This window comes from Alligator mississippiensis, chromosome 4, assembly GCF_030867095.1.
Source record: "Alligator mississippiensis isolate rAllMis1 chromosome 4, rAllMis1, whole genome shotgun sequence".
NCBI classification, from domain to species: domain Eukaryota; kingdom Metazoa; phylum Chordata; order Crocodylia; family Alligatoridae; genus Alligator; species Alligator mississippiensis.
In genome coordinates, this window is record NC_081827.1 from 152266670 (window position 1) to 152290343 (window position 23674).

Here is a 23674-nt window from a genome sequence, read left to right on the forward strand (position 1 = left end):
TTGTTAGAACCTGTGTGTGCCACAGAGTTGTCAGACATGGTGTGCCTTGCTTCAGTCCTGCCTTTGTGTCTGCTCATTCCATCCCTGCCCCAGGTCCAGCTTCTTTTCCTTTACTGTGTTTTTGTGTTTGCTACTTCATTGGGGTCCCATTTCTGTAATATCCTTCACAGTGGTTCCAGAGCTCATAGTCTGACACATCCATACAAGTGAATGGGGTGACTTTGTTCTATGTCCCTCTGGAGCAGTCTGTAGCGGAAGTGAGAGGCTGGCAAGCTGCGTGCCAGCGGTGTGGGTAACAGCCTTCCACCTCTAGGCAAATGTTCCATGCTGTCTGCCCTGCTTTCCTGAGTGTATGTTCATAGTGAAATTGTGAGTCTCAGTGGAGTGGCCAGCCATTGGCTGCCAGGGGTGCCCTGCATATGTAGTTGCAGGAGCTGTCCTATATGCCCCTTCTGGCCCTTTCACAAGTCTGAAGCTAAGGGGACACTGGTGTCCTTTCAAGTGGAGCTCTTTCGCTGTATAGCAGTGGCCCCAAGTGGGCTGAAGCCATGGTGTGGATCTGCAATCCTTGTTCTACTGTCATTCAATTACCATCTCCAAGCTGTAGTTGCCTATGAATGTCTAGCAGCCCTGTCCTTGTGAGGGGAGACTTGTTTCCCAGTGTTAATCCAAGTGTATGGTCCCTTGTCAGGATTTTCCAAGTTCCTCCTTTTTCCCTTCACCCCAATGAAACTTGAACTCTGTTTAGAGAAGACTGAAATCTTTTCCTGAGCTCCCTGCCACAGAGCCTGGAACCTGGGCTCCCACCTTAATGGACAGAACCTGCAAGTTTCCTGGGGTTTATGCTTGGGTAAGCACAAAGATCGTGAGAAGGGACCAATTTAAGACAGTGGTCTTCAAACTTAATAAGCGACTTAACCAGGTATCTCTCTCTTGCTGGTGGGAAGGGCTGGCTTTGAGCAGGAGCAGCACTCTGCTCAAGGACAAACTGGAAGATTTGTTTTGCAGCCACTAGGGGATGCTGCTTTTCCATCCAGAGAAAAGCTAGGTTTGGATAGCACTGAGCTTCAGGCTCCTATCAGTGTTCTGGAGATGGTCATGCAGACCTTGCAAACCATCAGGAAATAGGCAAGAAAGCTTCTGGAGGGACCCTGCCCATACTTCGTGCTTCCCATGAGGCTGCCTACGCTACCGTACTCCCTGTGGTGTGAGAAAGGCTGAAGTCCTCCTTAGGCCAGGACCCCTTGCAAGGAGAGGGAAGGACTGTGGATTAAAATAAAATTCCCCCTGAGTTTGAGAGGCTGCAGGAGGAGCTGTGGCTGAGAAGGATTAATGCTTACAGGAGCTGACTCAGCAGTACGGAAAGCAGCCTGTCAGCATTGCCTTGGAAAAACAAACCAGCTCTGAAAGCAGCTTTGCAAAAAGATACTTTCCCCTGGGCTGGTGTTGCTGCTGGACCATGACTTGGGGGCAGTTTCTGTGACAAGACTAGAGCAAATTCATGAGATTTACTTTCCCATCTGTACAGCCTGCTGTGCTCTACTGGAGAAATGGCAGTATTCTGGCAAATGATAAATAGGCATGGGAAATAGCACAGACTACCCATGATGTTGTCTTCTTTAATTGCCCATTATAGCCATCAAGGCATTGCTGCTCCCTGGGGGACCTTAGCCCTTTTTAAAAGTGGCTCTGTGAAAACAAATAGGAATTGAGGATTCTCACATGGACGCTTAGAATGCTGGGAAAGACCTACTGAGAGGAGAAAATTTCAGACATGTCTGAGTTGAACAGTATTTGGGCCTGGGTAATGCCAGGGCAGTCTCTTGTATTGGACTCCCTGCCCTGCTGTCTGGCACTCTGGTGCTACCTCTCTTCAGAGGGAAGCTGGCTGTTGCTGAGGTTCCTAGAAGTTGTAGAAATGATTTGCAGCAGGACCTTTTGTGTGTGTTGAACAGTCTGCTCTACTCAGGCTAATGGTAAGCTCTGCCCTGCCCTACCCTGTTTGGTGGTAGGGGCAGGGTGAGGTGGGTAACTTACCAACACAAGATGTAGCATTGGCTTGTTCCAGAAAGTAACTAACCACCTAAAATAAACTTCAGTGGGGTATGAATTCTCCGCTCTGGAGCCCAGACAGGAGGAGCTCAGCACTGCTGTGGGATGGGACATGTGTGGGATGAGACAGATTTTCCCAAAATAGTGGTAAACAAGTTGTGTTGGTAGTAGTAAGACCTGCTGTTTTTCTAAGCCTCCGTTCTGGTACTCAGCATGGTCTCTGTGATGAGAAGTAAAACCAAGTCCCTTGCCCATATAGTTTTTAAAGAGCTCAGATGACTTAGTTTTCTTAAGAACTGGATGCTGGTGTACACACCCTGTCTCAGGTTCTCAATTCAGCTTCAAACTAATTCCCCTCAGTTTGAAGTGGATTCAGGTTTCTGACATGGTCTCCTGTGTAACATAACTGCTGTTTTCTTGCTTTGAGGTCCCTCAGTTTAAATCTAAGAGGAGTGTAAGGTATTAAATATATATTTGCAGATATCACAGCTGAAGCCTATGGGACAACCTTGGGCAAATACTCAGCTTAGAGACTTGGGAGAGCCGCAGCACTGAACTAAACCCTCTGCTGTGTCTTTTCCCACAAACTTTGCACTCATGTATTTGGGGTTTACAAGGATGTCATTGTGAATTAAATCTACATGCTAACACCTGCAGCACGCAGCTCCAGTCCTTTGTACTTAGGCAGTCCAGCTACTTGCTCTGAGCTGGGGTCTGCATGTTAGGGTAGTAAAGGCCATGGTGTTTCCAGCTTCTGTAAAGCAGTGCCATGATCATTTTAAAAAGTGCATGCACACATACACACTAACAGAGCTTTGTCTACGTACCATGCAGCCTTGGAGGACAGCCCCAAATCCTCTGCTACTTTCGGTCATCCACAAAATTGCCTGAGGCCCTTTGAAAGTCTGTGAGAGTCACCTCTGTTGAGCAGGCTCTGTCCCCATGGCAACTGCTTTATTGTCTCCCTTCTGTTTTTACACTACTTGTCTCCATGTTACTAAACAAACCCAGAGAAGATGCATGTGTCCTATACAATTGTACATAATTCCCTGCTCATGGGCATTTTGTTGGCTGGTGATAATGTAGTCCCTACCCTCACCATAGCACTAGGCTGCAAGCTGCCAGGAGAGAGAAATGATTGTTGGTAGACAAGAGTCATGTTTCTTCTTTTATCTTCACAAGTGTAGAGTAGGTCAGAGAGAGATGAAAGCTGCCAGCTGTGGTTGTGATGGTGAAGCATGTTCTGTGACAACGCTGCTTTCTTTCCAAGTGTGGTATCTCCTAAGTATAGGGACTGCAAGGTGGGGCAATGGCAGGGCAGCTGCCATGAGTAGGAAGGGCCTGTTCATGCCAGAAAAACAATGATTGTGATGCTGGCAGTAGGGCTGGAAATTTTGGTTTGTATCTCCACCTTGGAGCCTCTCAGGCTTGTGTGTGTTTTTTTTTCAGTGCAGATTAGAAGTCAGGCAGGAGTCAGCTAAGGGGCTTATTCACCCCAAACTTAGGTCCTGTACTTGGACAGGGTGCTGAATCCTGTGGTGTGTCTGCTTTGCCTGCCTTCATGCTATGCTGTGATGCCAGGTGCTTTTGGGAGGTGTAGGGAGAACAATAAGTGCATTATTTGACCAAAGTTAGTAATAAAACTAGTCATAACCTATGACCTACAGAATTTTGGAGGAGATTTCTTGGCCCAGGGCCAACAGCAAGGTTAATGATCCCAGTCTGTCTGACCAGAGGGCATGGGCTGGTGAAAGTCGATGGTTACTGGCTGTGTCCTGCCACTACTCAAGTGCTGAGTACTTGCTGTGATTGGAGGCCTGAGCCTGATTCCCAATTAGATTGGGCCATAGGTGCCAAACTGCTGCTGCTATATTTTTCAGGAAAAGTTTCCACGTGGAAGGTGAAACGAAGAGGAACTCAACCTAGGATCCAAAACCAGGGAGCCAGGGAGCATGTTTACAGAGAAGGAGCCTAAGACATAACACACATTCCACAAGTTGTGAAGACATGAAATTCTCCTGTGTGACAGCAGCTCACAGCGTGTTGCATTGACCTGCTCCTCCACTTGATGCATGATCCCAGCTTTTACAGGCAGCCTCAGGAAGTTGGGTGGATAGAAAAAGCAACAGAAATTATGTGAAATTTGTCTAATGAGTCACAGGCATCTCCAGGAGCTTTCTCAGTGCATTGCTTTTGGAGGGATACACAGCAGGCTGGATAGCCGGGGTGTGGAGATCTGCCCTTTCTGGTCACCGCAGACATCAGGTCTCCTCCAGCCTCTCTTCATAGTTCCAGTAATAATCAATCCAACTGCAGTTGAAACAGGCATACTGCAACAGGGAACCCTCCCCTGGAAGCTGCTCTGGAAACCTCGTGGCATCCTCTGTTTTCACCGCTGCAGCAAACATGAACCTAAAAATTGTCCTCATCCTCCTGGCTTTGGCTCTTGCCACCATTTTAGCTTTAATTTGTGTGCTGCTGACTCGAGGAGAAAAACCAACCAGCTGCAAGTCCCAGCCTCTGAGAAGCCAGAAGGAAAAGCCCAGGGGCTTCAGCTTGGTGTTTGCTGATCTGACTCCAGAAGAAATGGTGCAAGTGGTGAAGTATCTACAGGAAAACCTTGGGGTGCCACTGGTAGATGCCTCTCAAGCAAACCCTTCTGACAACTGCATTTATTACATTGATGTGCAACTCCCCGCCAAGGCAGAGGTGCTGCAGTTCTTGGATCAAGGGGGAGGTCACCCCCCACGGCAGGCGCTGGCTGTGGTGTACTTTGGAAACCAACCAGACCCAAACATCACGGAGTATGTGGTGGGCCCTTTGCCCATCCCAACAACTCACCGCGACATTACTTTGGAGAAATATGGAGAGAAGCTCCCATACTACCGCAGACCAGTGCTAGCTGTTGAGTACAAGCAGATTGCAGGGTTCCTAAGGGAGACAGTGTTCCCCATGGCACCAACATTTATGAGTCAGACTTTTAATTATGATCGTACCAATTTAGCAGCCATGACCTCAGCCCCGCGGGGGTTCCAGTCTACTGATCGCAACACGTGGTTTGTCTTGTTCCAGAATGTGAGCGGCTTCTTCCTGCACCCGGTGGGGCTGGAGGTACTGGTGGACCACAGCAGCCTGGACTTGTCCCAGTGGAGGGTGAGCAAAGTGTTCTATAATGGGCAGTACTATGGGGATATGGCCCAGCTGGAAAATGAGTTCAAGCAAGGCCACGTGACAGTGGACAAAATTCAACAAGCCCCTCTAGACGGAGGATTTTCTTCCATGAGGCCCAGAGCAGCCCCTGTGGCACCATTCCCGTTGCAGTATGAGCCTCATGGTCCTCGCTACCACATTGAAAACAATGAAGTCATTTACCAGGCTTGGAGCTTTGCTTTTGGGATGAGCGTGAACACAGGGATGCGGCTGTTTGACATCAGGTTTAAGGGGGAGAGGATTGTCTATGAAATCAGTGTCCAGGAGGCCATGTCCATCTATGGCTCCAACTGCCCTGGTGGGATGACAATCAGGTACATGGATGGGAGTTTTGGCATAGGGAGATTCAGTTTCCCATTAGTCCAGGGTGTCGATTGTCCTTATTCAGCCACCTATTTGGATGTGCCCTACTTGGTTCAGTCACAGATGCCTAGAATTAATAAGAACTCTCTCTGTGTGTTTGAGCTGAACTCCAAGTCTCCTTTGAGGCGCCATTACTCAAACTTGCAGTCCATGTACTATGGGGGCTTGACTAACTCTGCCCTGGTCATTAGATCCATTGCCACTGTGGGCAACTATGACTATGTCTGGGACTTCCTCTTCTACCAGAACGGAGCTATTGAAGCCAAAGTCCAGGCCACCGGGTATATGAGTTCTTCCTTTCTCTATGGTGATGGTCTGGAGTATGGCCACAGGGTTGGGGAACACACACTGGGGACGCTTCACACCCATTCCATGAACTACAAAGTGGACTTGGATGTTGGAGGTATGTGTCTTGGTTGATAAGGCATATTTCTGTGCCTCCATCTCTAATTTCTGCCAGTGTATTGGTGATGTGTAGAGCAGCGGTAAAGTTTGACCTTGTAATCTACAGAACTCTGGCTAACGGGCAGCAGAATCCCATGTTTTCAAATTCTCTTATCCTTGTCTCCCACTGTAATTTTTATACATATGTCCACTTATCAAAGTGAGTCCAGCAAAATCCCAAAACCCAGGATTAAACACCAGTCGGCTCAGGAAAAAGCGGCAGCTTGAAAATGTGTGCATTTTTGTGGCCTCTATCCTGCCTGTTGCATTTGGCCAGAGGTGTCTAGGCAGACAGGGGAGGGGCAACCTAGTTTTGAAAAGTGAGTTTTGGAGCCAAAGGTTTCCTTGCTCTAAACGTGGCACTTCCTCCAGATCTCAAAGGAAATCCCCTTCTGTGTCTCAGGTTCTCCAGTGTAAAGTGAAGTGATGCTGCTCCTGCCCTGTGTTGTGGAATTAGTTTGCTTGAGCAGCCCTATCTACTGCCTCCTGTCTGCTCTGGAAACATTTGTAGTTCAGGTCTCAAGCCATCATAGTGGACTCCTGTTTCTGCTAGAAGCACAGCTGTGTTTTCCATTCAGCAGCACCTGAATGGAAAGAATGATGAGCATCATTCAGAGTGGGTTTGTTGCGCTATGCTAGGGAGCGCCACCTGATGGCTGAAATAATTAGGTGCTTTCCTTTAAACCTGTATTCATATTACTGCAAACCTCAGAAATGTACGTATTGCATCAGTGGGCAGGTCCCAAATTTCTTGTGTGTATGTCATGATTTATTTCTAACCCAGCGAGATGCCAAGGAACCAGGTTAGTATACAGGGAGAAGGGTGCAACTTCGAAGTTCCTTCCATGAAATCTGTCTGCAGAAAGGGTGCAATGAAGAGACACTTGGCATCTGCACTGGAGCAGGCTTGGCATTTGGACACAGATCTCACACCTCCTCTCCATCTCAGTGACAGCTCTCTGTTAACAGCAATGACATGCTGACTCCTGGAGCTGCACCAAGGAGACTGGGCTTAGCTTATGTTAAATTTTAGTAGTGGTTACTGTGATGCCAGAGCAGGCACCTGCCAAGCACAAAGCAGAGGTTACATGGGGTAAGGGTGTGCTGGCTTGTGTTTACAGGAGATGACTGCACCACTGTAATTACATGTAGACAGACATACTGGCACCCACTTTCTTCATGTAGTCAAGGCCTGAGGGTACACAAAAGTTCAATGGCCTGCCTAAGTTCCTCTGCCAGACTTGCTGCATCCCTGAGCTTTAGTCTTTCACCCAGAGGCAGCAAAATCCTTTCTTGGTAAGCAGGGTAAGTTTTTTGGGCACAACTTCTGAAAAGCAAGATCTCTCCACACTGAAATCTGAACTGTCAGAGGTGTGGGGAGTGTCTGCAAAGGGAAGCCATGTTGTACGCCAGGTACAGTAAGCCAGAAATTCTGTGGCATGACTTAAATTCATTGCCCTCTTAAAGGTTTGTCGTCATTTCCTCCACCTAATGCTGAATACTTGCATCCTAGCTTTGCAGGCAGCCTCAGGACATTGGTCTGAATAAATGAGCAATAGAGCCTACTCTTAGCCTGGTTTATAGTGTCAGGGATCCTGCAGCTCCAGTAGTCTCAGGTTCATTTCTCTTTGAAGAACATGCAGAGGGATAAGAGGGCAGATGATGAAAATCTGTCCAGTCTACTTACTACAAATTTCAGGTCTCCTCCCCCAGCCTCTCCTTATTTCCTGTAATAATTAACCCAACTGCAGCTGAAACAGGCAGACTCTGGAGGCCTTGTGATGTCCTCTACTTCCACCACTGCAGCGGGGCTGGAGTGGTACAGGCCCTAAGGTGCATGGTTGACAGGCTAGAGGTCGCATGTTTGAGGCCATCAGAAGCACTCACAGCATGGTCTTGTCAGACTCCTACAAATCTGCAAATTCTGCTAAACATCTTTGTCACACAAGCACATAAAAAGGAAAACCAGCCACTACAGCAAACATGAACCTGAAAACTCTTCATCCTCCTGGCTTTGGTTCTTGCCACCATTTTAGCTTTAGTTTGTATGCTGCTGACTCAAGGAGAAGAATAAACCATCTGTGATTCTCAGCCCCCAAGCAGCCAGAAGGAAAAGCCCAGGGGCCACAGCCTGGTGTTTGCTGATCCTATTCCAAAAGAAATAGTGCAAGTGGTGAGGTACCTGCAGGAAAACCTTGGGATGCTGCTGATAGATGCCAAACCCTTCTGACAGCTGCATTTATTACATTGACGGTGCAGCTCCCCACCAAGGCAGAGGTGCTGCAATTCTTGGATCAAGGGGGAGGTCGCCCCCATGGCAGGCACTGGCTGTGGTGTAGTTTGAAAACCAACCAGACCCAAACATCACAGAGTATGTGATGGGCCCTCTGCCCATCCCAACAACTCACTGCGACATCACCATGGGAAAATATGGAGAGGAGCTCCCATTCTACCACAGACCAGTGCTAGGTAATGAGTATGAGCAGTTTGCAAACTTTCTGCAGATGGTTGCATTCCTCATGGCCTCGGCTTTCCTAGAACAGGATTACAACAGCAACAATATCGTGTGCGGGTTCCAGTGCATCGATTGTAACATCTGTTTTGTCTTGTTCCAGAATGTGAGCAGCTTCTTCCTGCACCCAGTGGAGCTGCAGGTGCTGGTGGATCACAGCAGCCGGGACACGTCTCAGTGAGCAAAGTGTTCTATAACCCACTGTATGTACTATAGGGTTATGGCCCAGCTGGAAAATGAGTTCAAGCAAGGCTATGTGACAGTTGAGAGGGTTCAGCGAGCCCCTCTAGATGGAGGATTTTACCTCCATCTTTTACCTCCATTTTACAACCCCCGCAGCACCATTCCCTTTTGCAGTATAAGCCCTGTGGTCCCTGCTACCCCATTGAAAATAACCAAGTCCTTTACCAGGCCTGGAGCTTTGCTGTTGTGATGAGCATGAACACAGGGATGCAGCTGTTTGACATCAGGTTTAAGTGGGAGAGGGTTGCCTATGAAATCGGTGTCCAGGATGCCTTGACTGTCTACGGGTCCAACTGTGCTGGAGGGATGTTGACCTGGGACACCGATGGGAGCTTTGGCATTGGGAGATTTTCTCATTAGTCCAGGGGGTTGACTTTCTACCATCAGCTACCTATCTGGGCATGCACTTATCCAAGACCATGACCCCTACAAAACTGGAGAGTGTCTTTTGTATATGTGAGCTGACCATTGAGTCTCCTCTGAAGTGTCATTACTTGAACTTGCAGTCCATGTACTATGGGGGTCTAACTCTCCCCTGGTCATTCAGTCTATTGCCACTGTGACCAACTATGATTGTCTGGGACTTCCTCTTCTACCAGAATGGAGCTATTGAAGCCACAGTTCAAACCACAGGGTACATGAATTCATCCTTTCTCTATGGTGATGGTCTGAAGTATGGCCACAGGGTTGGGGAACATATGCTGGGGACACTGTCTACCCATTCCATGACCTAAGAAGTGGCTATGGATGTTAGAGGTGTGTATCTCTGTATAAAAAGCTTCTCTGTTAACTTCTCTTCCTGCAAAATGTCATCCTTTCCTGCCTTTAAATTTGTAAACTGAAGCCCACAGCAGACTCGAGTAGCTCCCTTCTATCCTGTGCAATATAGGACAATCTTCATGGCATGCTCATCTTTCCTTTCAGGGTGGCAGGGTGTGTTAATGTGCTCTGTTGCTTGTCAGAGCCTAGCATTTGGGAACTGTTGTATAGCATGTTGATTCAAATTGGTTAGCCTAGACCAGAGGGAGAACTATTTCCTGTGTTTTGGGCGACAAAGGGAATACTAGTCTCAGGAATACAAGTTATCTTCCAGTTTTCATGGATGGAAGGAAATACAGGACAAACATTCCTGTTAGTCAAACTCCAAATCCAAAAAATGGCCACTAGCTTTAAGAGATGATCACTGAATTCATATCAGAGTTGGCATCACAGAGTTGCCCTGATTTTCTGTTGTATGTTTTGGCTTCCTTATTGGAGATGTCAGCACTTGACTTTCTGCAGTCATAAATATTATGGGGACCTGGCTGTGTTGGATGAGTAGTTATAGGGGAAATGCTAGATATTATTTCCTAAGCAGGTGGGTTTTTTACTAAAGTGGACAAAACTACAGCATTTTTCTCTTACTGTTGTGGATGTTTTGACTTCTTCCAGTGTAAAGGCTGCTAATTGAGGACTACTTGTTCCCAGTCACACTTCCTTACATTCCCTTCAAAAGCAGGCCAACTGAAAGCTCAGTGCTGGTCTTTCCATCCAGGAAGAGCACGCAGCAACTGCTGCAGCGTCCTCAGCCTGACGAAGGGTTTTTGAACCCGAAAGCTTGCTTAATAACTATTCTCCAACCATTTGGGTTGGTCTAATAAAAGATATCAAATTCACCCAAGGAACCTTGTCTGTACTAAGCCATGGGGTTCTGGCCCTGGGAGCTGGAGGAATGTACTCAGGGCTTTGTCTCCAGAGCAGGCTGTCCCACGGGAGGGGAGGAGTGGGGCGCTACTACCATACATCCTTGCCAGCGCTGTCTGTATAACACCGATTTTATATTTGTGGATGGAACTGGCTTAGTTGCACTTGCGTCCCTTTCTGATTAGCTTTGCTGAAGACAGGGGGTTGGCATGGGTCTGCCCTGTGGCCTGGATTTGAGGCACATCCTGCCTGCTGTCCTGGCTCCATAAGTGCTGGATTGGCACTGCCATCTGGCCAAAAGGCTTAGAAATTTGACAGCGGGGGAGTGGTGTTAGTCTTAATTGCCAAATGTCCAGACTTGCAGGGAGCCCCACAGGCCAGGTGACTCAGCATGGCAGGCCAGATGTAGCTTGTGGGGCTGAGGTTGAGCACCACTTGCAACTGGAGGGGGGCTGTCTTGGCCCGCAGTCTCTTTAGCAACCAGCAGTACAGCTTGGCAGGCAGTACTGCTCCTGGCCTGCAGAGGACAGTGTAAGAGCAACCAATCCCCAAGTCTATACCGTGGCCAAGAGCATGGGGTGCTGCAGCCATGGGAATCTTTCCTAGTGCCTGCAGGCTGGGAAGTCTGTGTCTGTCCCATGCAGCTCACAGGTCTGAGGGGGACGCAGGATGTGGACATGTAAGCCAGAGCAGTGCTTTTGACCACAAGGAGTGGTTCTCACCATCCAGTGTGCCATGTGCCCTGAGGGAAGCAGAACAGGTTCTCATCTATGCTGTCTCAGCTGGGAATGGTTTTCTATTCAAGGGCTCTTCCCATGAGTTTTACCCAAGTCCTGATGGCTTCATTTTCCCTGCTCGTTTGGGCCTTTCAGGGGCTCATGGTGAGGGTTGGCTCATGTAGTGTTGAGACTTCTACCTGCAAGGGATGTAGAAGGACAGGGACATCAGCCTAGTCGTGTGCTGCCACAGGAACCCTTGTAACATGCAGAGCCCCACCCTGTTGGAAGTGACTGCTGGCCACCTTGCCCCAGTGTGTTCCGGGGGGAAGGGTGGAGAATATTCGCTAGAGAGGATCCTTGATTTCTGGTTTCCCCTTGGCAAAAGGAGGAAGGCATGAAGAGCATGTCTCCCAGGACATGGCTTCTTGCACAGTATGGCCAATGTATGATGAGGATGGAGGGGTCAGAAGGGTTGTTCCGGTTTTTTATATTCTGCTTCTGGGCTTGCTGCTCTAGAAAGGCTGTCAGCACTCTTCTTCTGCCCCTGGGAAGACAGCAGATAAGGCAGCCTCACAATGTGGTCCTTCCCAGAACTTGCTCTGTGACTGTGCAGGAGGACCTGTGTTGTCTCATCCTTGTACTCTGCAAGATCCCAGCAGGAGGCAATAGAAAGCTCATTAAAATCTATATGTGACTGTGAAAAGTAAGAAAAAGCTGAAAATCTCAAAGTATGGGACCACTGGCATATGTGCATCCAGCCAGGCAGGTACTGGGAGAAAGGGCAGCTGGGAAATTCCTTGTGACCGCTCATCTGGCATCTTCCATCAGTGGTCAGGTGTCTGTTTTCAAGAGCATGCTGATGGTTGGAAGTCAATAGCAATCCTGGTTATGCTCAGGAATGTTGTTCTGAGGTGTGCAGAGTGGTTTCTCCAATAGTATCTGGTTGCTGTTGCTTTTTGATATACAGACTGCTGAAGTCTGTATGGTCTGGAAGGCTGACACTAGCAAGCTGTCTTCCAGATCCCTGAGGCGACGCAGAAAACAGAGCTCGGATATGTGTTCAATAATGAAAGCTCAGAAAGGTTTATTGTTGTCAGGCAGCACATCAGTTGATCTGATTAACAATCAGTCCAACTTAGGAAAGCTTGCCCTTAACAGGTAGAGGCACCATATGTTATTCACTCTCCCCTAGGTCTCTATGGCTAGGGACAGACATTAAAAAAGCTGGAGCCTAAACTGATTCAATCTTTGCAGATTAGTTCACCCTGCCTACATTGAATTAGTTTGCAACTGTACATACATTCCCTCTGGACTGAGGAAATGCAGGGACATGCCTGCACTCGCTCAGGCCAGGAGCTGGCGGGCGGTGCTAGAGCAGCCCTTGGCTGCAGGGAAGCTGTGCTGTGGGGGCATGGTCACCCCTGGCAGTAGCTTGAAGTGAGCTGGCCAGAGAGGGGTTTAATTCCCCCCTCCCTGTCCTACCTGCACAGACCCAGGCCAGGGTCTCCCTGGCACTCCCCACTTGCTGCTGCTGCAGCAGCAGAGCCAAGGCACGGCCAAGCACCAGCCGGCATGGCCCCTGAGGCAAAGGGGGCAGGGAGGAGAGTTATTCCCCCCCTTTAGCGGGGGTATTTCCCCCTCTACCCCCACTGCCCCTGGAGGACCACAACAGGGTCTGCCCACCCTTACTGCCACCACCCCATTCACTTCCTGCGTGGGGCAAACCTTCTTCTGACCCCTCCACCGGATGCCAGAGGGAGGGGGGGGATAACTCCCTTCCCTGCTCCCTCGCCTAAGGGGCCCTGCTGGCCAGCCTCCAATCAGGCCCTGAGCCTGCCACTGTAGCAGCAAGAGGTCAGGGCCTGGATGGGGGCTGCAGCCCCTGTCCTGGTGTCTAGGGAGCATGAGCCTCTTCCCAGCGGGGGGACCACAAGCAGGGGTCAGTGCTGCCGTGGACTGCATGGGGGCTCAGAGGGCCATTTCCCCCCCCCCCCCCAAGTACTGCCGCTCATGTGTGGCAACTTCCCTTGCCCACAGTGCAGACCCCTGCTGGGAAGAGGCTCACGCTCTGGGACACTGTGACAAGGGCTCCAGCCCCCATCACGGTCGCTTCCCCATCACTGCTTTGGGAGTGGGGGCAGAGCCAGAGCCTAGGGGGCAGGACCCCTTAGGCAGGGAGCAGGGAGGGTGGGGGTTATTTCCCCCTCTGCTTCCAAGGGATCACAGTAGGGTCTGCCTGCCCTGACCACCACCACTGCTGACCCTGCCACCACCAATCCTCGCAGGACTGAGCAGCAGGATAAGCCCCTTCTACCAGTGGGAGGGGGGAAATAACGGCTAGGGAGCAGAGGGCTGGAGCAGATAGCCCAGTCCAGAGAGCATTGCTGGGGGACTCCGGTTTAACTTAAACCAGGAAGGGGCCTGGGACAGACATTGCATAAACTGGTTTGAACTCAGTTAAGTCTGATACTACATTCAACCAAGTTTATCTCAAACCGGTTTTGGCTATTTTGAAACTGGTTTATATTCACTGAACTTATAGTCTGTTACAGGTTTAAACCAGATTGCTTAAACCAGTTTATGTGTAATGTCTGTCCCTAACCTGTGAGGGACAAGTACCTCCAAGTTTACACACCTGCACTCTCATTAGTAGCTGCTGTTTTCACGCTCCCTTCAATGTCTTTTTGTTCATTAGTGCATGTTTATTTTCTTTATTTCTCTTTTCTTACTGGGTCATCCAGTGGTCAGGAGGCCCCTTTCTCCCCTACTGCTTTTTTGGCACTGTAGTTGACTATAGCTTAGCATACAGCCTAGCATAACTGGAATTCCTGGAAGGAGTTTGGATTTGTCCCCAGAACAGCATTTCCCAAACAGGTTCAGCCCCTGCTTCAGGAAAAACCCATATAATAATGCTACTGTGCCAAGGGATTTAATACCAGTGACCCACCCACAGCTGCAGTGCGGAGTGGAAATAATTCAGGGAAAAGACAGAGGGCAGGACTCTCTGTCTCCCTTGCTGTTGGTGTTTTTCTGGGAGTTTTCCAAAAAGCGAAGAAGTGGAGGAGAAAAAAAAAAAGCGCACAAGCAACTTCTAGATGCCAGGCATTGGGTCCAATACATGCATTATCAACACTTATGTGAGAACCATGCGGACATCCTGTGATTTGGGGAAGGGCAAGGTAGTGTCATTCATGGAGGATAAGTAGCGTTTCCTTGCTAACATATAATTAAGCAGCCCTATTTCAAGAGAGCTGGAAGGCAGATTAACCTTTTTTCTTGCTCAGACCTGTCAGAATTTCAATTAAATTATTTACAATGAGAAGTATGCATTAATACCCTCTTCCCCTCCCACACTCAAACATCAGAACAAAGTGCAACTCAGGTTGTGAACCAGAGGTGAATTAGGGAGAAATACACTTTGGTGCTTTGATGCAACATGCATCCAGGTTTTGAGCAGCAAGGAAAGGAAGGGGTTCATGGGAAAGAGTCCCTGGACCCTTCCAAATCTGGTGAGCTGGGGAAGGATGAAACTGCAGTATGGCACCGACTTCCCCCCCTAAGCCCAGCAAGCTTGGTTCCATCGCTGCGTCTTGCAGGCAGGCAAGCAAGCAGGCACCCCCTTGTAATTTACACAATTGTACTCATTTGTGTCACTGCTGCAAGTCTGTTTGACTGATCAAGCCAATTGGTGTGGTCAAGAAGCATTTTCTTTTTTTCCCTCTGCTGCTTGCTGTGGCTTCGGGGGGGGGGGGGAGGCTTGCCTTCCTCTGACTTGTCAGAGATCTGCCACAGCTGTGACACGTCACTAGGCACAGAGCTTCTTTTAGGGTGTCTTGCCTGCCGCATCCCATTCTCATGTGCAGAGTTCAGCTGACAGCTGATTTCCCCCTAGCCAAACTGGCTCGGGCCTGGTGGGTTTCCCCTTTCTATGCAGCTTGGGGTATGGTTTGCCTTCTGGATCATCTGGGCACATCTCACCTCAGCGATTCTCTGACATTGCCAGGGCCTTGGGTATTAGTGGTACCTTGGTCTTTCCCATTCTCTTTCTTTCTACATGGCCCGCAGGTTTGGTTTTCTGAAGACTGAAATATTTGTCCTTTGGGCTTGAGATGTGGCATTGGGATAAAACTTGCCAGTGATAAAAAATGGCTGTCGGATGAATCGTGATTTATGGCCTTGCTACACAAATAACTGAGAAAGTGATTAACGACTTCTCTGAAGTGTTAATATTGCATTGCTAATTGCATCCTCATCCACTGGCTGAGAGAGACAGAACAGGTTGGACTGGCTGAGAGAAAAAGATCTGTGATCTTTGATTCAATTCCAATTTTTGGTCTCTTTTTCTATCATATACGTTACGTTTACACCCGGACCGGCTATATTCCAAGTACCCTGGCAGGAGAGAAGCAGCAGGATATACAGGCTGCTTGCAGCTAGGAATTCCAGTCCAGAAGCCACTGGGAGGCATCAAGACTCAGACCTGCCTTAGCCACTTCAAGGATATGAATTTGAAAATTGCCTACATTTTCTTAGCCTTATCCGCAGCAATAAGTTTTATTCTAATTTGTTTGTTGCTGGGTAAAGAATGGAGACCAGCCACCTGTGGTACCAGGCCCCAGCATATCCAGAAGACAGGACACAGAGTCCACAATGACCACAACCTGGTGTTTGCTGATCTTACCCCAGGAGAAATGGTGCGAGTGGTGAAGTATCTGCGGGAAAACCTTGGAGTGCCACTGGTAGATGCCTCTCGTGCAAATCCCTCCGACAACTGCATTTACTACATCAGCATGCAGCTCCCCACCAAGGCAGAGGTACTGCGGTTCTTGGATCAAGGGGGAGCTCGCCCCCCACGGCAGGCACTAGCTGCTATTTTCTTTGGAAATCGGCCAATGCCAAATATTACAGAATATCTGGTGGGCCCTCTGCCAAAGCCAACATATCACAGGGACATCACAGTGCTGAAGTATGGAAGGAAGCTACCATATTATGGCAGACCGATTCTACAAAATAAGTATGACCAGATTGATGCTTTTTTACAGAGCAGGGAATTCCCCAAAGCACCAAACTTCATGAGTCAGGTATTTGATTACAATGGGACTAACCTGGCATCTCTCAATGTGGCCCCTTGAGGATTTCAGTCTGGAGATCGCAAAACCTGGATTCTTCACTTTCAGGCTGTGATTGGCTTTTATGTGCATCCTATAGGGCTGGAGGTACTGGTTGATCACAGCAGCCTGAATATCTCCCAGTGGAAGGTATTGAAAGTATTTTATAATGGCCAATACTTCCAGGGGATGGTGCAGCTGGAGAGTGAGTTCAAACAGGGCCATGTGAAGGTGGACAAAGTGAAAAAAACCCCACCTGATGGGGGATACTCCTCCCTGAAGCCTAGAGTGCCCCACCAGAATCCGGGGCCCTTGCAGTAATGAGCCTCTTGGGCCTCGCTATAGCATCAGAAGCAACCAAGTTGTCTTCCAGGCCTGGAGCTTTGCCTTTGGAATGGATGTGCATACAGGGCCACGACTCTTTGACATTAGGTTTAAGGGTGAGAGGATTGCCTATGAACTTGGCCTCCAGGAAGCCTCTGCAATTTACAGCTCCAATAGTCCAGGGGCGATGTCCGCCAGATACCTGGATGCAAGCTATGGCATTGGAAAATTTGCATTCTCGCTTGTCCCAGGGGTTGATTGCCCCTACTTAGCAACGTATTTGGATAGCTACTACTTAATTGAATCCTTTATGCCTGAGAAGCGTGAAAACTCCAGCTGCATTTTTGAGGAGAATTCTGAAATCCCTGTTAGATGCCATTATAGCAAGATGAACTATGGGGGCCTGGCCGGCTCAGTTCTGGTGTTTAGGACAATTTCAACTCTTGAAAACTATAACTATATTTGGAACTTTATATTCCACCAGAGTGGAGCTGTTGAAGTCAAAGTCCAAGCCACTGGATACATAAGTTCCTCCTTTTTCTTTGGTGATGGTACTAAATTTGGAAGTAGGGTTCAGGAGCACACCCTCGGGACCATGCATAATCATGCCCTGCATTTTAAGGTGTACCTAGATATTGGCGGTAGGTCTCTCTTCCTATAAGATTTGATGTTGTTGGGCTCTTGTCATGAAGAGTAAAATGATTGAGTTTTGCAGATTTCGAGGCAGAAAGAAATGGCAATTCCTGTTTGTTAAAATTTGCAATCCAATATACATGGAAGAGCCTTGGAAAGATTTTTTTTACTTGGCTGTGTTGGCAGAACATGGGGATTCTAACAATGGCTCTAATCTCCAGTGTTTCTGTGCTTTCAGAAGGAACCACTTGCGAAATGTCATTCATTTATTAAACTTTCAGGCAAAAATTGTCCCACTTTGAAGTTTCCCAACTTATTCCTCAGTGAACTTTGTAGCCGTGTTGGTCTGAGACAAAAAGACATACAAAAAACTAGAACTCTTGATTCCAAAATCCTGGCATTTTCACCTTAACTATTGGCTGTTTCCTTTCTAGTTTTGAACCAACACTGATTGATCTAACTGGAAAGAGCTGGAAAATTACTGCCCATCCCTTACACTGGGTTTTTTTTATGGAGGCAGCTGCACATGCACAGACAGGGAGGTTCAGTGTTCTTTTACATATAATACACCTACACACTATGGGGTTTTGCCACTAAGCGGTCACTGTAGTGCCAAGAATGAGGGTTTGAAGGCATCTGCCCTGTCTGCTCCATGGGTAGCCAGTACCTCAGGATGTCTCACAGCCTCTTGGATATGATTATCATCATAGTTCCTTTATGCTATCTTGCTTCATTCCTTCATGGGGGATGCTGAGCCAAGCCTAGGGGCATGAACTGGTGCTGGAGGCAAACCTCACAGATGGGTAAACTGTGATATTTGGTGGTGATTTAACACCATCATGTCCATCTGTCCTAGGACCAACCTTCTGGTGTCTCTGCCAAAAATCCTTTCTCACTGGTTTGTCTTTGTGTTTACCCAGTCTCTTGCACACCTTTTCTGCTGATTCATCTTCTCTTACTGGTTAAGACTTGCTTGCTGAAAGACCTTGAATTGATTGGAGTCTTGTGACATGCTTCTGCTCTCAAATTCTTGGCTTTTCCTGACACTTTTCTGGTTCCCCTGCTCTGCTAGATAACTGCAGATTGAGCAGAACGACAGGTTTCCCTTGCCAACTGCTGGGCTTAGGTTCCTGAAAGTTCCTGTGGTTGGCAAAACCATGGTTGGTAAGACAAAAGGCTTATGGGAAAAATGCCAGGTGGTGGGCTGATGCGCAGCCACAGAAAACTACTTACTCAAAACTATACTGTGGTAGCTGAAATGGTATATAGAATATTAAGTGTGGATACTCAAAACCATGGTTGACGAGGAAAACTTGTATGTTTGACATGTGGTGGGTCATGTACATTAGCCAGAGTACAGTATTCTCATCTGGGGATAACTCATTCTTTGGCTGGAGGCTAGCACCAAGGCTTCAGACCCACTTAACCATCTGCGTGGTTGTAGATGACAAATTACAAGTTCACCCACAAATCACAGCTACACTGATTGCTGAGACAAAGAGCTAGGGAGGACTTAATAGGGCCCTGTGGCACTGGAGCACTGGGCCTGTAGCTACAGAAGTGTAAATGTTGTATTTGTCATGTGTGTTGCTCATCTCTGACTCCAGTGCACAAAGAGCACAGCCTGCACAAAAAAAAGACTGCAGGCTTGGTGGTGGTGAGGCTCAGAAACGCTTATTGTCTTTAGGCATGGTATTCCCCCCCAGCTCTTGCTTGCCTGCAACAAGGCATCAGCATAAATCCATCCTCCATGCCAATTTAAAGTTCCAAGTTTCCCAGTTCCTCTTTCATATACACCATTCCACATTACTAGGCAAAGCATGTTGACTCAAGGAAGCTGTATACTGTATTCCCTTGTTATCTCAAGCTGTCCTGTGCCTGTTGTGCATCCTGATCTACATGCTCCTGTTCTTTCTTTATCATACAAGTACCATGCGGTCCTGCGCTCGATGCATCTGACTCCCCTTCCTGGCATCACTATACCTCCTGTATGGTTCTCTGTTATCTTGTACCAGCCTCTTGCATGTATATTCCAGCTTGAGTTTGTTTAAGCAGTTCATATATCAGTCACTGGTGAGGCCTATTCTGGCCAATGCCTTAGCAAAGCCTTTGTGTGAGGAGTATATGTGCTAATCGATGCTTGCACTAACCTGTGTTCTAGCAGGCCCTACAGTACCATGCAGACACCATGCTGTTCAGAGTCTGTAATGCAGAAATGATGATGAAAATAAGCTAAAACTTATTGAGCATATGCAGTCTAGAAGTGGGATATGAAAGCCCAGGAAGTGATTTATCAGTGGTTTTGCCTGTGTTTTGTAGGGACAAAAAATTCTCTGGTAACCCATGACATGGCATTTGAGACCGTGCAGGCTCCTTGGAGCCCAGAGCACCATATAGAGCGCCCACGGCTCATCAAGAAAGTCCTGGACAAGGAGGACAAGGCTGCATTCCGTCTGGACTCAAAGATGCCCAGATACATCTATTTTGCTGCCAACAGTGAAAATAAGTGGGGCCAGGAACAAGGTTACAGGTTCCAGATTATTAGCTTTCCTGGGGACCATCTGCCAGAAACAAGCACAATGGAGAGAGCCATCAGCTGGGGGAGGTAGGTATCTTTTTTTCTATATGTTAATATCTAGCTCATGTCCATGCCTAAGACTTCTGTGGGTGGCCTCCCTAGTGGCTACATGGCTCAGGTATACTAGAGTGGATATGAACAAGAGCTCTTGCATGATATAATAAAAGAGCATTACATTTCCTCTTCATGATCACTTGCTAACAGGCTCACTGCTGTATAGCTTGTCTCCCTACATGCTGTATCCTGTAACCTGCCCCCGTAGCGCTGCACTTACTTCCAGTAAAAGGGGTTAGTGGTCCCCTGTTACAGGTATTTAGCTCAGCCTAATTATTAACACCATGGGTGATGCTGTTTCCATCCCTTCCCTTGAAGAACCTATTCCAGATCGCCACAAGAGCCCAAGTCAGAGCACTTCATCTGAATTCTGAGCTGCTATAGTCCCACAAATACCATTGCCCTTAGTGTTGGGGAGGGGATACAAATGGAAGAGCATCCCTTTTTGATCACCAGTGGAAGATCTTTTACAGGCTGTGTCCCAGATTCACATTTTGTTACTTATAATGACTGCAACCTGATAGAATATCATGGGCATACTACAGTCCTCTACATCATGGAGCAGGTGGCAGCCTTGTGTCCTGTGCAGCTGCTGGATTTGGCAAATCGTGAAAAGCGTGAGTGTTTCTGTCCTCCTCTTTGCCCTTTAGGTACAAACTGGCCGTCACTAAACGGAAAGAAGATGAACCAACCAGCAGTAGCATCTACAACCAGAATGACCCCTGGACACCCACTGTGGCCTTTGCTGACTTCATAAATAATGAAACCATCATAAATGAGGTAAACCAGCCACTCTCTCTCTGTTCTGCAGCTATGTATTACAGTGGACTGAGTTTTATCATTGGCATGAACCAGCTGGGTCACAGGACAAATACCTGCAAAACCTGACTTACTGGCTCAGGGATCATTTCCTAATAGGGACATAGTTTTTTGCAATAGTAGTATAATCTCGGAGAATGAAAAAGCAACTCTGTGCTTTCCCCCCTCCTGACCTGTGCCTCCTGCCTTTCACTGTGGTGGCTGTTGCTCATGAAAGGTTGTGTATGGGGTGAGGCAGAACTCATTGAAGCAACCCAAAATTTCCTCCAAGGGAAAAGTTTAAGGAAAATCTTCAATAAATGTATTCCACTGTCTGAGCCAGCCTTGTAGTGCAGGAGCCCAGCACATGGCATTCACAAATTCAGGACTAGGCACAGGTTTTTTTACAGTAGCTTTACCTGGTCTTTCCTAGTGTGTGCTTCTAACTGGATGTTTTCCTGAGTTAATTAAATTGCTTGACTCTGTTTCCTTTCCCAGGACCTGGTTGCGTGGATAACAATTGGTTTCCTTCACATCCCACATGCTGAGGATGTGCCCAACACTGTGACAGTGGGGAATACAGTTGGCTTTTTTCTGAGACCCTACAACTATTATGATGAAGATCCCTCCATATATTCACCTGACGGTGTCTTTTTTACGAGTGAGCAGGACTTCGGTTCATGCAAAGTCAATCCCATAGCATGCTTGTCCAAAACTGCCTCCTGTTTACCAAATTTTCCTCCGTTCACTTACAGCGGCTTCCAAAATATGACAAGACTCTAGAGCAGCAGTTCCCAATCTATAGTATGGGTACCTCCAGTGGTATGCAGATAACCTATCAGTGGTACACGTTAACAGAACTATTATAATTACTTATATATGAAAAAAAATTGGTGGTGGTATTTAAGGTAGAACCGGAAAATTTTCTAGTGGTACTTAAAGTTGTATCGTTTTAAATTGGTGGTGTGCAATCTGCCAGAGTTTGGGAATTGCTGCTCTAGAGTTACGGGTTGTAGGGCATTGATGGAGTAAAGAAATGAATCAGAGGTACCAGAGTGGTGGCTTTACTCAACAGCTTTTTTCATACTGCAGAACTGTCTTAGAATCCATGTAGTCAATAACTTTACGTAGCTTCTTATTGTAACTTTGCTGTTATCATTGCTTAAAAATATATCCTTAAAGGAAAACATAACTTCCTCAGTGTGCTGCCAGATAGGATTTTGTATTACTCTTCCATACATTTGCATGCTGAAATCTAGTATTGTATTTTCTTGCATAAAATATGCATCTTTTCCACCCCAAGATTTAGCTTTTGCAAATTGGGGAATTGAAGAAATGCAGTAATAGCAGTACTGTCAAAGTAAAAGTAATGCTGCAGCACTGCACATAGGGCTCCCTAGCTGCTGGCTGGGGACACTGCTGTAGAAACCGGTGCTCAGTTACTTACCAGTATTTTCAAGGAAAGATCTTGTCTTCATTCTGCCTTTCAAAAACAAGATGCTTATCTTATCTGAGGTTGTGTTTTGTGTGTGTCCGATATGTTGAGGGGAGAGAGAAAGTGGGAGATGGAGGGAGAATTTCTTTTCTGTAGTGGTGTTACAAGCACAGTGTATAACTAGCTCAGGTTAAAATAATTAAATTTGATCTTGGTTCAAATTTTTCTGAAGTGCCTTATTCCTAAACCCTTGCACATGTCGTACTGTCTGCCACCACAAAGATTGGTGGGCCACAGGGACTCAGCAGCATTTCCTACACTGACACCTGAATCTTAAAAACATGCTGTAACTTGAAGCTTTGACCAAGTCCTAGCACAGAGAAGCACAACCTGTGCTGCTGTGGAGAATGCAAAGACATGTGGGGCTGTCAAGCAGACAGAGGCAGGAAAAACAAGTGCAAGTTAAGCACCAAAAATGGTCACTGTGGTGAACAAGATGAAGAGTGACAGAAACTGGAGGAAGAAGGGGGAACGAGTTGGGCCAGAAGCTAATAATGAGGCCCTCTGGGCTCAGTGCTTGTAGGATACTAGTGCAAAAAGGTGTGGGAATGTGTATGCTCCCTAACTTGTCACAGAAGAAAGGGATTCCTATCACAGATCCAAGAAGGTATGAATTTGAGCAGTTAGGGCTGATGGGCTGCAAAGGCTTACGATTCAAGGGAATTAAATGTTACAGAGGAAGCAGTGCCAGGCCCAGGGGCTGTCTGGGCTCAATATGACCCGGGACCCTGTAGGATTGACCGAAATCCAAGCTCCCTTGATGGTCTTAGGTTTTGTGAACAGCCACGTTGTCACCATGACAGGAAAGAGCCCTACCACAGAGCAGCATCAGTCCCACAACTAAGGATGTCAGGGACTGACAGCAAGTTCTCTGCGTCCATATCCAGGGACTAGGGTGGGATTGTTCCCTTGTTCCCACCCTTGAGGCTTTGTCCAGTCCTGTTTGTCCTGCCCAAGCCAACTGGAGCCCCTGCCTCTTCTCCAGAGATGGTATGTGCTGACACTCCCTCTGACTTTCATTGCAGGAGCAAGATTTTAAGGGGCTTGGGATACCTCCCCAGAAAGAAAAGTGTGGTCCTGTTCCAGCTTCCTCTGCTTTTCCCCCCCGACTCCCCTGCCTGCAGTGAAACTGTGGCCATGCCTCTCAGAAATTTTGCGGGAAAGGACAAGTTTTTAAGCCAGGCTTTTCTGCTTACCTGGTGCCCATCTAAAGGATCCCAGGTGTTTTTAATCATGCGTTTCTAGTTTAAGCAAGAGTAACATAGTCCTATTGTGGTTTTAAAGAAAGAAGAAGAGTTTTGCTTTTCCAGGAACCAGAACACCTCTCAATCATTGCTAGTTTCTGTTCCCAAGGTGTAGCCACCCTCAAAGGTGAGGCTAGAGATGTGCATCAAGGCCAGCTCTGCTCACTAGGCAGAGACTGCAGGCAATGCTTTGTAAAGGACCAGTAGTTCTCAA

The 23674-nt window shown here is 47.6% G+C and overlaps 1 protein-coding gene and 1 pseudogene across 1 annotated transcript; both read left to right on the forward strand.

The window, feature by feature from the left end:
• The first annotated feature begins 81 nt into the window (after positions 1–81).
• On the forward strand, positions 82–22381 carry LOC106737122 (retina-specific copper amine oxidase-like). The gene is made up of 4 exons (XM_019500175.2): positions 82–6028; positions 19611–19896; positions 20574–20703; positions 21220–22381. The coding sequence occupies exons 1-4, from the start codon at positions 4459–4461 to the stop codon at positions 21502–21504; spliced, it is 2271 nt and encodes a 756-aa protein (XP_019355720.1). The 5' UTR covers positions 82–4458; the 3' UTR covers positions 21505–22381.
• Positions 13286–19611, forward strand: LOC109286325 (membrane primary amine oxidase-like; annotated as a pseudogene).
• Positions 22382–23674: the final 1293 nt, after the last annotated feature.